We start from the raw sequence: 14,854 nt of genomic DNA on the forward strand, positions 1-14,854 counted from the left end.
AGCTTATTTATTTATTTACATTCCAGTAATTGTATTGCACCACCGTCGAGCATTAAGCATCTCAGTGAGAAGCCTGCCGTGTGCAATCATCTGATCTGAACACGTTATTTTCGTGCTGAGGGGCGTTCGGGTGTGAACTCCACACCAGAGCACTGTTCTGTTTCTGTGCTGCTTTGTTTGGATCAGATGAAGACAAAGCTGTGTTGTGGTGGACAATCGCACTGCTGGGTTGTCTGCATCTTCTTCCACGTCCCACGACACTGAGGATTCCCCACCGCCTGCCAGTGGAGCAAAGCTCCTCTGCAACAACAGCCCACATGTAAGTGGAATTCCACACTACCACTTTAAAGTTTCACAAATTCAAATCTGATCTATGGCAAGGTGTGGACATTAACTTGCAGCACACCATCTTATCTTGCACATGGCTAAAAGAGGCCACATGGTAAGCATCATAAGTTCATACTTGTCTGATTCCTGACCGTCTCCTTGGCAGTTGCCACTATTGTTTCTCATGGCTGGCGGTTCACACGCCACACACACTTTAAAGCCCTCGGTTATGTAGCGCATCCAGTGTGTGTGGGGCCTGTTCTCAACAGTACAGTGGGGTGTCCTGGATTTCAATGTGAATTCCACACAGAACCTTAGGGGAGTAGAGACGGTGTCAGTCAAGAGTGTCATTCCTTGCATAATTGGATCAGTCAATCAAGATGGAGGACAAAGGCCTAACCTTTACAACAATTATGTCGTAGTCGTCAGAAACTCCTAATTCCCTATTGTGAATTTTTTTTTAGCAAAATGGAGATCTACAATAATGCTGCCTGCACACTGAGGTGCTCATATAATACCTCGCCTTCTATCAGCCAAACCTTTTGTGCGCGTGCTTTTCATGTGACTGTCCTCATTAAAGTATTTCATTTCAAAGGGTTGTGGGCTGTCTCAGCGCTGCTCTATTTAGTGGTCTATGGACAGAGAGACAGGTGAGCAAACACCCACTGCATGGTCACTGATGCAGCTGGATTTTTTTTTTTTTTAAAAGGTAGTGCTGTTATCTTTTCTCTAACAAACGGTTTGTGTTACACAAAAAAATGGAATTATTCCGCGGCAGCTCTTGTGAACTTTTCAACTCTTGAATCTGAAGGTAAACCTAGAGGCAGGTGCAGTTTCTCATGGAGGCTTTATGGGGAGGGAGTATGACATGAAACTTACCCAGGGTCCAGGGGGTTTCCATAGCTGTCATGTCTGCGCCTTCCTTTGCCAAACTCCATGCTGGCAATGAATGCAGGACCTGACAAGAGGAACCAATCCAGTCTTTCACTTAGTAGTTGGACGAACAAGACAAAACAGAACAAAAATGCACCTTAAATAAAATAATGAGGTGTATCTAAGGTGAATCCAGTGTGTTTGTGTTTGTGTACCTGAGTTGAGTCCACAGTGGTTACCCTGGTGATCTCTGTACTCCCTGCAGCCGGCTTGTTGCTCCAGGCTGGGACATGGCTCTCCACTGTTACTGGGCCTCTGCTCGACATGACGGACACGGACTCGCACCGAGGGCTGGCAGTGCTTTGCACAGCCGCTCCAGAAGCTCCAGTCGCTCACAGCACAGTCCTGAGCTGGATGTTACCACCCATACCGGGGCGGAGGGAGGTGGAGAAGGTGACAACATTATTACAGGATATCCTCAGCAAACAATCAAACCGATATAAAGGTCATAGATGTTGGACACGGAGTAACTGAGGTGACTGTTTTCCCAACAACAGTAAAAACAACATAGTTATAATGTACCTGTGAAACAGTGTAGCTGAGCTCAGCATCTATAAATCTACTGATTGTGAAATGAGTTGGTCATGTATGCACAATTAGTAACTATCAGACTATAACACACATTAGTTTCACTCGGCGTGTTTGACTCCGAACTGTAATTGCTGCAAACTGATTGACAGAATGGCATTCTTCAAATATTTGGACTTGTTCTGTGTTGTGGGCCGGTCCACAGAAATGAGGTTAGACACAAAGCTGCCTGTGGTATCTGGCGAAAAGATTGTTGTTTCTGCAATCACAACACGAGTGAGAGGACAAAGAATCAAGAACAGACCACACATGAGAAACAATCGACCAACAGTCTCACGTGTATGGAAAAATGCTGGCATGTATACACCCTGTTAGCTCTCTGTCACATGGCGATAGTGATAATCTGTCCAGTATCAACCAGATAGTTGAAATATTCTTCCATCTCCTGTCTTTTTCTTATCTTTGGTTTGAAAACATGTATTTACCTAGAGTACAGGTTATCTCACACATCAGGTTATCTTACTCTAGTACCATAAACGTAAGGTGTGTGCAGTAAAAAAAAAAAAAAAAGCACCTCCCCTCTTGTGATTCATTCACACTCGGAGTGGCCCTCTCCATTCATCCCTCACCTGGACACTCTGTGAAGTAGTCAAAGCAGCAGTCCTTGGTCCTGACGCAGCTTTCGTCGCAGTAACAAGTCCCAAACACGCGGTCCATCCTCCAGTCTTTGGTGAAACAGATCAAGTCTCTGCCCCGACAGCATTTGCCCGAACAACCGCCAGACACCAGGAGGTTCTTTCCCAGTGTAGAAAGCATCAGCAGCAAGCAGGCGAACTCCACAGAGGATCCCATCATGAGTGGGTCAGGCCTGATGTTGACCCCTGAAGTAAAACGTCTCGCAGTTCTCGTCCTGAAAATATTGTTTTATTCCCACTGTCGTCCTACTCTACTCCTGTGACGCTCATGACTGTTAGAGGCAGAGTTTGGAATACCAGCCCAGCCCAGCCCAGCTCAGCTCTGCTGTGCCACAGGAACCCTCCTGACCTGGAATTCCTGTGTATGTGTCCAGCCCCTCGGTTTCCCTCCAGAAACAGGTTTGCAGGACAACCTACAGAACACAACACCCCATTCCAGCTCTGATCACAGTCCAGTGTCTCTTATGTCGTGTGTGTGTGTGTGTTCTCTCCCTCAGTGTTTTCTCTCTCCCCTCGTTCCCAGCTGAGCACCTCCCTCCAGTCGATCACACACACAGGAAAAAGACAATGAGGACAAGGGAGGGGTAAAGCTGCCGAGTGTTTTCCTCTTGCTTCTGTTCTCTCTCTCTCTCTCTCTTCCTCACCTGTACGATTCTTGTCTACCTCTTTTCTGCCTCTCCGCGTCAGTGCAGAGTTACCGTGACCCCGGTGTCACTCTTGCCCAGCCACTCTTGCCCACCTCAAACCTCGAGTTCCAAAAGAAAGGCAGGAATGTGAGCAGTTGGCAGGTCTCCAGTCAATTGTGCCAGGGGCCCCGCTGAGTGTTGTAAAGCCACCCTCTGGTTCTCACCTCTATCCTCTTTCCTCTTTCAGGTCAGCGCTGTGTAGCAGAAACCTGAACTCCTCACACATGGTTCTCGCTGCATTATTTTAAATGATAATTACTTTTTGTGTTAAATGGTCTGATATGAAAACAAAGACAAAACTAAAATATGAATCCAGTGTCCTGAGATTAAACTAGATTTATGCACAACCAGTGTTTCTCAATCCTGCTCCTTGGGACCCCCTGCATGTTTTCGATGTTCCCCTTCTCCAACACACCTGATTCAAATAAATGGCTCGTTATCAGTGCTTGTTCACGAGCTGACCTTTTGAATCAGGTGTGTTGGAGCAGGGAAACATTGAAAACACGGGTCCCGAGGACAAGGATTGGGAATCACTGCTCTCCACTCTGTTTGCAGCCTTAGGAAAATCTGGCCTGTGAGGAGAGACTTTGATAATACGTACTTGACATGTACTCCCAGTGTTTGAATGGTCGTCATGAAAAGTGGAAGAAGTCTGAAGAGAGCCATGGAAGTTCCTGGAGTCATGTGGTGCCAAAAAGTGCTGCCAATGCTAATGTTTACATCGAAGTTTCCAGGAAGTGATGAATAGTCCATCCATTTTCTATCACTTCATCCTCCACTTGAGGGTCACGGGGGGCTAGAGTCAATCCCAGCTGATAAGTTAAAGGCAGGTTACACTCAGGTCAGATCACCACTCCATCGCAGGGCCAACTTACAGAGAAGGGAGGATCATTCGCTCTCAAATTCCCACATATGGTCAGTTGAGTGTTCAGTCAACCTAATCCCCAATCTGCTTGCGTTTGGACCACAGCTGTGATGAATACACAATCAATGGGAATTACAGGCAACATATGAAATGATTTTTGCAGCGCGGCAAAAAAAAAAAGCATCACATGTCACCGTTTGCTCAAGGAGCCTGAACGTCTGAAGAAACACACTTCCACTGTTTTTGGGCAGTTCCTCCTCCACCTCATGGGACAGACATGAGGCCTCTGTAGGGAGCATCAGTGCAGAATGAGACCTAGACAGACCAGATATTCACAACAATCTGGATACTTTTGCCTCCGCTGTGGAGAAAAACAAGCTTGCCGAGAGCAGTGGGGGGTCTCTGTGGGTCCTTTGATTCCTCCTCTTGCTGTGGAGCAGGCAGGTCAAGCGACAGTAATGGCTTTCATCTCCACGATAATAATCAGCAGCTGCATCACCGAGGAGCATGTGTTTGAATCAGTGTACATTAAAGTTGGATGACGTTGAATGCAGATTGACCTCAGGGCTAAAGCTACAGTGTTACGGTCATTTTGAGGTGATAAATAAGGTAATGTGGGGTAATAAGTGGCTACGTGATTTCAATGGTGGGTTTCTCATTTTGTAAGTTTCATCGCTTAAAGCTGCAGTGCATTATCTTTAGTGATTTTTTGGGGGGGGGTTTTATTGCAAAAGAATTGTTTTAATAAAAATTTTTTTTGATTCTTATACTTAAAAAACTGTTGCCCTACGGTGGTGAGAAACATCGCAGATAGGATACATATTTTTATTGTGAAAAATGATTAATTTAATAAGATTATATCAAGTTGTGAGGAAAGATGCAGCTTTTAGTCATACTCTTTATACTTCATAATCATTCTTTTTTGCAGCCAGCTTGCTTTACTAGAGCAATGTTGCAGTCAGACATTCTAAAACTAAGAGAAGGAAGTTATAATTTACGTTTGAAAGTAGCAAAGTGAGAACAAATATCAAATATGGATGTGTGTCAGTTTTGGGGGTAAAGTTCTTGAATGAACATTTCTGATTTTCTGGGTTTTTCTTTGTATTGTACAGGATAGGCAAAAATAAGCCACGTGCTTCAGCCTATTTTTTTTTTGGTTGTTGGCACGTCTGTGTTAAATAATCTCACTTTATGTTTACTTTTGAACTGAAATTAAGATGTTCATTCATTCATGTGTGCTGTTGACATAAATGTATAATTTCCAAGCACATACATTAAATGCATTACCAGTGCTGATCTGATTTGCCCACTGATGCAAGACTAGCATCAGGTAGCTGTTGGAAGCGCACATCAAAGCATGTGTGTTTTACATCTGACAGGCCCCTGAACCTGGACCTCCTGCTCGTACTCTGCACTTGTCGAAGGAGATGAGCTTCCCCACAAAAACACGCCCTGCTGGCTTGAGTTTTCCTCCCTCTCCCCTCACATACACTGGGGAAAAAAAAGCAGATGAAGTCCATGTTAATGTGTCATGAGACACCGCCTGTTATCTTCAATCTCTGTCACGGGCACAGAATTCATGAATTAGTCTGACAAATACACGAGCTAAGACATCGGCGTACACAAGAATGACTAATCAGATTTAGTCAAACATGAAAGCGTGCATTCCTCGACTTCTTGCACTGGGTCTTAAGAAGACCCAGAGTGAACTCTTAGCTACATCTCGCCTCAATGGGGAATGCAAACGGTGGTTGTCGCCATGGTAACACCTGCACTAGGTTGCTATGGTTTCAAAACATTTGTTGACAAATGCTAGAATTAATCCTGTTATGTGCGATGAAGGTGCGTCGATGATGTCACCTCAACCCTCCCCGTTTCACCTATAGGTGAATATATGTTACTCTGTGTGTATAGACACAGAATTAATGTCTTAATAGTTTCACAAAAAGTGAACGCACAAAAAGTTTGACATTAACTAATGGCCGGGTAAATATATACTGCACGGTTCAGTTCACTTTAACTGCGGGTCATTTCTTTAACTTAGACACTTCATTTTAATGTCATAATAAAAATGAGGAAAAGAGACGTGAACCTAAAAATAACATGACCTCGGAAATATTTAATCTTTAATTAGTCAGTCTAATGAGACAAAGTGTTGTTTCCTCCCGATGAGTGCACCCAGTTTCTGTCTCATGAATGAAGCCTTTGTCCGCGATCCTTTCAATTTACAGCTCATCTGTCTTCCACTTCCTTCCGCTGCTTGTACACCTGTACATTTTAGTGAGGCGTTGTAAAACTGTGTGAATGAGTTTCAGTTCTTTGTACTTGCATTAGTCCATGTAGTGGCGTCTGATAATGTCCCGACAGTCTTTTTTATCTTATTTCTTGTGAATGATGTACCCAGCTACAACAAAAGCACAGCAAGATGCATGAGTCAGTATTTAAAGAGCTGAGAAGGTGGATGTTTGTCTTGTGCTTGTGTCATCAGATCACTATTTTCAGGCAGAGGTTGATCTGGGGGAGATTGTTCAGCAAAAACACGTGACTTTTCCTTCAAGATTTACATACAATTCACAGCACACGTGAACATGCATGTGGCCGTACCTGCTCTGTACTTGAAGAATTGCCATTAATAAGCCTTAATGGGGCTTTTGCTCTTCACATCACAGAATGTATGATGATGAGCCATCTAGTGCATCCCACTAATGACGTTCCATTCATTACTAGTCATTACTGCGTGATGGTTTAAGGATGATACACTTCCTCAAGACCACGGCAGCAGAAAGATGTGATGATGGCCTGGCAACAGCTCTGCACGCTGGCTGACCTTGGAGCCGTGCCAATGTAATGACAACAGATAAGACATATTTCCTTTGCCCAAAAATGACATCATCATTGATAATTGTCCCCTCATCAGTCACCTATCTTGGCGTTCCGTTCCATATGTATGTAAATCACTGTGGGTATAGGAAGCAGCAGATGAAGTAAGATGTGTGGCAGTGGAGTGGGACTGACCTCTGCCTCGGAAAGAGATGAAACTTCAGGTAATGATAATGACTCGCAGCACTCGGTGCATCCATCACTGTGAATTTCATAAATCATATTAGAAAATGCCAGAGAGCAGGAAAGGTTAGTCCCTCTGGACTTGTGAGTGTATGTGTGCATTGCTCTGCCAAGTGTATAAATTTAAAATGTAAAAAGCTGAGGCGGGACTGACGCCGATAATAATTTTCACAGAACCTCTCAGCCATGTATTGACGCGCATTGTTGGTGAATAAGTAAAATTTTCCCCATGACTGACAATAACAGGCAGCTCTGAGAGGGACTGAAAGGACAAAAAAAAAAAACACCTTGCAGCGATAAAAACTTGTCCGCAAACAATCTTACAAGATAAAAAATGATCTGTGTTTTTTATCACCTTGCGATTGCAGACAAGCAAAGAACCCAGGGATTTCTGTTGCACTGTAAGCTCTGTTGCCATAGATCTGTCATAGTTTTGGACTCTTCTGTGTTTATATGATGGCAAAAACAAAGATTTGACCCCTGAGTGCCCCCACTTGAATACACAGACACAGAGATTACCATTGGACCGGGAGTTTCTATTGACTCACACAGCCTGTATGCTTTGTTGCTGATCGTTGTGTAACTATATTATAGGATCCTTTAACTTTTTAGGGCATAAAATGATTTCACAGCAGCTGCAAATGTGACATATTGACAGTTGCCTTGACACAAGCAATGCTATGTCAAATGTGGAGTCATAAACAAGAAGCTAGACTTGCAGGGGAATTCATTAATTGTCACTGTGTTTTGTTGTCCTCATCTTGCTGCTCTTAACCTATTGCCCACAGTGGGACTAATAAAGTTGCAGTTAATATCCAGTGAGCTTGTCTTAGCACAAGGACACAAACAAAGGGGATATTAAATCCAACTACAAACATCAAAATCAGGCACTTCTAACAATCAGTAATAAACATCTGACATGTTTATTGTGCTCCTCGTGTCTTTGGCAATGTATGTTCTTCATATAAAAACAGGAGCATTCACAAATTCTCTGGATCCCCCACTAGTTTCCTGTTTCTATGATCTATTTTTAACAAATGGAATATAATGGGCTAATAAGTGATCTGTAACGATACAGATATATATAGGCAGGCATGGCAAGCGCTTGATTTCCTTGTTTTACTTTTTAGTCTTGGTGCCATGTTAAGAAGCTTCTGCTCGTAGCTTTAGGTCTGGAATTATAAGCAGACACACAAGGGACACGCTGATAAATGTGTCTGTCTTCCTACATTTTTATGGAGCACCTTTATGTTTTATTTATTTCCATTTGGAGCCCACATTGCAGCAAGCGTTGAATCAAGCGATCAACTTGATAAATGCAGGTTCACGCGAGTACGACTTTGAGCTTCCACTTTTGTTCTTAAATGCCGACAAACCTTGTCATTTCACTTTTATTGTCCCTCTGCTGATTTTTATATGACCACCATAATCCTGCAGGCCTGGCCCATTAATGTGGTTGGCATTCAGTGTCAGACATCTCAGGGATTTGAATCATCCAACAAAACTTTCTCCAAAATGTCTTTTTGTATTTCCACTAGGGGTTGTTTTTTTCTCCTTATTATACACAAATTGAATGTATGTTATCACTGCTATACAATTACTATTAAGGCAAAGTTCAGACTCTAGTGAGTTTCGAGCAGATCGGTGAATGTATGGCGAAGTTACAGGGCACTTCCTGTTCCGTGGTGAATGGTTACGATGGTTGCCTTGGAAACGCCCTTTAGAATCTGCAAGACCGTTTGTTGTCATCTTTGACATGTTTAGTGAAAATTTAAGTGTTTTTCATGTTGGCCAAATTCCAAATGATCCAGTTCCTGTTGAGTTGAGACCATAGTCTCAATAAACTGTTTTGTTTGTCTTGGGCTGTGACATGTTTCCACCAAGTTTTGTGAAATTTGGTGCTACTGTGTAATACCAGGTTTCACCTTTGGGGGCACTACTGAGCCACTTTTACATATCCCCCTTATTCTATCAAATATTTCACCAGTTCTGATTCGTTCTTTGAATGTTTATAACCTCAAAAAAGCAATAATTATTTTACCAAGAATTCCAAATCGGAATCACCATTGTGTGATTACTCGGGCCCTAGAGTTCTGAAGTCCCAATTTTAATGTGTGAGACGATCATTTTCCTGTGTCTTGATCATGTATCTCTGGCACTGGCTTCACTCCAGTAGACTTTCCTGAAATATGGATTTTTCTTAATGATTCTCTCATTTGTTTTTAAACCTCTGTGTGTACTGGCATAATCTCACAGCTCCATTCTACTTAACCTACATTCTACATCCGGGAGATATTTCTGTAATCATTTTTTTATTATTTTATTTTAAGTCTTGGTTTTAAATAAACTATTAAAAAAAGAATTTAATTTAAATTAATACATTTCTTGAGTGTCAGATTGTGCACTGGCTCAGCAAAAACATCAGCTTGAATTATTAAGGTAATAAAATACTGAACTTCGTTTCCAAGCTGGCTCATTTCCTCTCACACTGACCCAAATATATTTAGGGCGACTTTTTATTTTATTTTATTTGATGCGTTGGCAATGTTATAATTTGGCAGACAAGGCTGCATTCTCTTATCCCTGTTGATGGAGTCAACTGGCACAATATCAAGTCAGGTGAAACAGTAACACAAGTATTCTTCAGTATTGCATGAGTAAAAACAAATACCCCGGTTGCTTTTAACGAAAGTGGATGATTCTGGTAGGAAAAAAGACTGTAAACACACAAATGTTGAATGGCAACAGCTCAATAAAGTCGAGAAACAATCTTAACAAATCTATTACTGCAACTGTCCCAGATAACAGTTATGTCGACTTGCGGTGAAAGGATAAACCACTAGCTGGCAGGCCTCAGTACAGCTCTTATTAAAGACCTCATTGTTGACAGTTTGTTCCGGGTCATTTTGTTTCAGCCCACATGAAAAGGAAGGTAAAAACCCTGCAAGAGACTGAGCCTCCATTAAAGAGTGAACACAGTCCCTTCACTTAACGTGAATGAGGGAACGGCTCCGTGTTTCTAGGTCACTGATCGTCCCTGAAACGGACACCTTAAGATCCACAGAGAGGGGACGGAGGGACACAAACACAGCCTGTCGTTTTAAAACATCACAATAGGACTCAATGGGGAGCTCTTCTGCCACAAGCTTGTAATGTTTTATGACATTTGTGACAAAAGAGAAATAAGAATTACGAAACTTGATCTTTAACTTGAAAGACAGCCTCACTGTTTCCACTCTGTGTGAACTCAGAAACAGACCGCAGGATACGGTCGTCCTTCAAATGACATTGACGTGGACGTCTTGGCCGTTTCCTGCCATTCTCTACCAATGAATGCTGCTGCAAAGGTAAAGATGCATGTAGTGGAGGGATAACACAGCAGAGATTGGTCAAACAGCTGCAGCAACTTCAAATTGAACATACAGAATTTCATTATTATTGAATCGTTTCTTACGTTCTGACTTAAATATTTATAGACAGCCTGCTAAAATGAAATTTCAGAGACTTGAATCAACAGAGTGGTCAAAAGGTAAGAGAAGCTTTCTTTCAAACTAATTCTGAAATTTCACAATGATGTCAAAGAACGACTCTACGTATTTGCTTTACAATGATTGAAGTCCAAACGTTGTCCTCCATGTGTCCTATTGTGTTTGCACAGTTTGAAGATAACAGTGAATAATGGGAGTTGTCATTTCTCTGTAAACAAAATGACAACTGCTCTGACTGCTGTCTTTGTCAAACACAATGAACATGACTATTCAGACATAAGCTGCCCTCTATACAGCAATGTGCTATGTGGGTAAGTACCACATTCTGGGATACGGGGGCACAGTTTTGTCTGTTTGGTAGATATGGAATGCACATCATGTTTCATTGCAGTTTTTAGGCATTTGGATTTCTGTGCTGGTCGATAGAGTGACTGAAAATGACAATGTGAAGCTCCCCCTTGTTAGCCCTTGTTCAATAAAAGGTAGAGAATAACAGTTGTGATTTACAGAAGACATAAAGTTATTGTGATATGAAAAATAAATTTGTTTAATTGTAGGAAGACGTTTTACAAGGCACAATAATAGCTTTGCTAAACCATTTACTATGTACATAGATGTCCCTCTTGCTTAACAAAGCGTATGGGTATACAACAGCAATCTGAAATATTGTCGTAATGAGATCCAACCAAGACAGCATCTGCAGAATACTGATGATACAGCAAGGCATATGGCAGTATTACATACCAGCCATTACAAGCCATTAAAAAAGTAAAATAAATGTGCAGATAGGGAAAGGTAAGCTCCAGAGAGAGTCTTAATGCAGTTAATAAATAAGTAACACGATCTGTGGCCACTAAAAGAGAGAAGCTCCAGTCAGGAATCCCAAAATGTGAAGACCAGCCATGTTAAGCAAAAAACTATTACCACTGAGGATAAACAGGCAGTAAAAAGGAGCCACTGAAACGAACAAGGTACCTTAAATGTCTTTTGTTCAGATGCCGTTGGCACAGATTCGATAGTTTTAATCCTTGACCAGTGTGACTGGGAAGAGGGTGATTGTCAGGATGGGGGTTTTCGAGGTTGCCTCCTTTTCCTCAGCTTTTCTTGTCTCACGGTGTCGGCCTCCAAAGAGGACAGCTCAGATATCCTGTGGATAAAAGAGCGAGATGCTCCGACCACTGGGTCTGGGTAAGACTGGCCTGTGTGGCAAAAGACAGTGAAAATGTTAGGAGGACATCTACAATCAAACATTATGATGATAAAAATACTTTTGGAATGAAATGAGGAGAATTATCCATAATTATAGTTTACAGTCCTGCATGAACAACTGATGCTTAAAATCCAATTAACTCTCCTGCGTCTCTTTCTCCACATCTCAATCTGTGAGTGGTATCGATTAACTAAGGAATATCAATAAGTGGTCAAATCTTGGATACTTTCTTTTTCCTCATCACTGTGTGCATCACAAACAAACCTCAGAATAGTACAATTACACTAATGGAGAAAATCTGAGAGGATATGGCATCAATGAGGTGGTTGGGGGGAAAAAAGTCTCAAGCTGACTACAGCCAATAGTTGAAATAAGAACCCTCACTCCGGTGAGTGACACTGAACACTGAACACCGTGGGCAACAAGTGACCCTTACTGACAATAATGAGGCCGTGGATCTGTGTGTTTAAAGAGGGATAACTCTGTCAAAATGACATGTTAACTATCAGTAAATCCTGAATGTGGAAAAGCAAATACCTGAATGTGGGAAAACCTATTCACTATAAACGTTACAGTCAACGCAGTAAAACGACTCACTCTTTTGATTGTCTTGAACAGTCAATAGGTTGCAAGTTGGATAATTCACCTTAGGCCTGCAGAACAGACGGATGTTAGTCATGGATCTGAGAAATAATCGAAAGTATTGATATGGTCTTATTGACTTTGTAAGGATGGAAATAAATACCTGCTGAGCTTGTACTTTTCAACTGAGAGGTTGCATCTGCCGTTGAGGAAAAAAGTGGAGGGAACGAGGACAGCTGGATCTGGGTTCAGTTCATATCTTTCAGGGTAGCTAGAAGACACAACTGAGTTGATGACACATTCTGCTTTTGCCATTAGTTAAATTCTAGTCATATTAAGGGTTGAAAACAGACTTTTTACCATGTAAAAAGACATTATGTGTGTTCTCCAGTGCATTATTAATAGGATTAAGTACTATGTAGGAGCAATTTCAGTTCGCATAATTGTCATCAAAATAATAATGTTCCCACAAAAGGCTGCATGACTAAAATGAATATAAATAATTGTACTCATTATTGTGCATTATCATATTTTAGCTGTCACATTCACGCAGCTTGAATTCTTCAGTTTGTGACAGATAAATTATGCGTGTCACAATATTAACAGAGTGTGTGTGGCTGCAGTTTTACTTTGTTCATATTCATGCGAGACGTCATCAATCAAAGAGCTCTTCAATATGATTAGCGCTATCTGTGCAGCTGTCTACAGAAATATGCCATGAAGAGCAGGACTGAGTGACATGAATCCACGGGTCTTACCCCAGGGTGAACGGCTGCTCTGCGTGCCTGTGGGAAAGCTCCTTGGAGAGGCTGAAGGGATAGTGGTTGCCAGGTCTGTGGACACGGTAGTCTCTTGGCAGTGGAGGAATCACAGTAGCTCTGGTCCCCTTTAACGGTGCACCTCAAAACAAATCATGTTCAAAACTATGACAATCACCTTTAAAAGTAACGTCACACATTTGCAGGCACTAAAATAGGACCTGTGCTCATTATGAATGATAACAGCACCACCTACTGGCTGTCAGGTTACAAGACAGAGACAGACCCAGACTTCAAATCCACTTGTAAAACACAATCCAGTTTTGGGTCAAAGATGATAAGTTTTATGGGAAAGAAAATGTAAAGAATCTTCTACACCAGCTGTCAACTGCAACAGTGAAAAAGTAAAATCATATAAAACGGTTCTTACATTTTTTATCAAAGAGAAAGTGCCTCCCACATGTGTCCTCTGGATCATTATTCTCTGATTCCAGCTTGTCATCTTTACCCAAGTTAGGCGACCTACACATAGGTGGGAGAAATGTCAACATTCTTTATTGCACACATTTTAAGGTCACGGAGGGAAAGCACAGGTGTAACTAATCAAATCAATAATGGCTGAAATCCATTCAGCTTCCTCAGTCACGCTAATGATTTAATGCTATCAGTAACACCTGTGCCTTTCCTGAGAAAATGTCAAAATATCTGGTCAAAAATCATACAATGGCTAAAAAAAGTCAAGTTTAATGTCAAACTAAATGTTATTAATAAGGTCGTTATTTATCTACTGTGGTGACATTTGGATAATATATATAACGGACTGCTTTTGATATAATTTATAACCACTTCACTACCAAATACCATATTCTCTGCACACCCTGTTGAGACAGCGACCCCTACCAAACTCCAAGGGTATGGCAGCACTGCACTAAACTGAGACTACATAAAAATAAATAAACTGGAAAAACATTGATGGATGAATATTATAGGGTTGGTAATACTATAACCTATGGCCTTTTATGTAATGCAAATAACTGTCAAAAAAAAAAACAGTGACACAAAAGTACCACATTAAATGATCGAATACTGATGTAATAACTATATTGATGCTACATTTTATAGCATAAATGTAGTATTAATAATGCCACAACTTACCTTTCTATTAAATAGCTGCTAATCACTGATTTCCCGTCCCTGCAATCTACAACAGAGATAATAGTGTTGCACATTTATTTGACATGTCTCGCTAAGCTAGCCGCATCTCAGCTAGCACATAAAGGACATAAATGATGCTTACTCACCGTTTAATGGCGGTATGGCAGGACATTTCTTCCTCAAATGGTTATTTTGAGTGAAAGCCGCTTGTCCTCTTCCTCCCGCTCCCATCATGAAGTGCCTGTATGTGGAGAATCCAGCAGCATCTAGGCCGCGCTGCTTCCTGCCGCTGCTGTTCGAGCTCACTGCTGCTGTTAAAGCCTCGGTCGTTGGTACAGAGTTAACGTGGTACGTTATCATCATGTTGGCAGATATCTTATGAACATAAACTGCGTATGAAGCTGTATCACAATAAATTGGTCATTGTGACTGGCTTCATCTCTGGAAGTGCACCGTTAAGCGGCAACCGCAGCTTGAAAACGGTGCTGTGTCACGGCGTAACCATGGAAACGGCGCATATATAAAATTGCCACCGGAGCTCGAGACGTTACTTTCACCGGCGCT

The 14,854-nt window shown here is 41.7% G+C and overlaps 2 protein-coding genes across 2 annotated transcripts; both read right to left on the reverse strand.

Moving 5' to 3' along the window:
* Window positions 1–22: 22 nt before the first annotated feature.
* Window positions 23–4,725, reverse strand: LOC131472403 (somatomedin-B and thrombospondin type-1 domain-containing protein). Its single transcript, XM_058649546.1, has 6 exons — window positions 3,771–4,725; window positions 2,418–3,403; window positions 1,416–1,610; window positions 1,207–1,285; window positions 464–640; window positions 23–300 (listed from the first exon to the last, which is right to left on the reverse strand). The coding sequence occupies exons 2-6, from the start codon at window positions 2,641–2,643 to the stop codon at window positions 183–185; spliced, it is 795 nt and encodes a 264-aa protein (XP_058505529.1). The 5' UTR covers window positions 2,644–3,403; window positions 3,771–4,725; the 3' UTR covers window positions 23–182.
* Window positions 4,726–11,114: 6,389 nt separating this feature from the next.
* On the reverse strand, window positions 11,115–14,845 carry si:ch211-171b20.3 (uncharacterized). The gene is made up of 7 exons (XM_058625500.1): window positions 14,437–14,845; window positions 14,291–14,336; window positions 13,566–13,657; window positions 13,136–13,277; window positions 12,541–12,648; window positions 12,393–12,448; window positions 11,115–11,784 (listed from the first exon to the last, which is right to left on the reverse strand). The coding sequence occupies exons 1-7, from the start codon at window positions 14,651–14,653 to the stop codon at window positions 11,645–11,647; spliced, it is 801 nt and encodes a 266-aa protein (XP_058481483.1). The 5' UTR covers window positions 14,654–14,845; the 3' UTR covers window positions 11,115–11,644.
* Between the last annotated feature and the right edge of the window lie 9 nt (window positions 14,846–14,854).

Source organism: Solea solea, chromosome 1, assembly GCF_958295425.1.
Source record: "Solea solea chromosome 1, fSolSol10.1, whole genome shotgun sequence".
NCBI lineage: Eukaryota > Metazoa > Chordata > Actinopteri > Pleuronectiformes > Soleidae > Solea > Solea solea.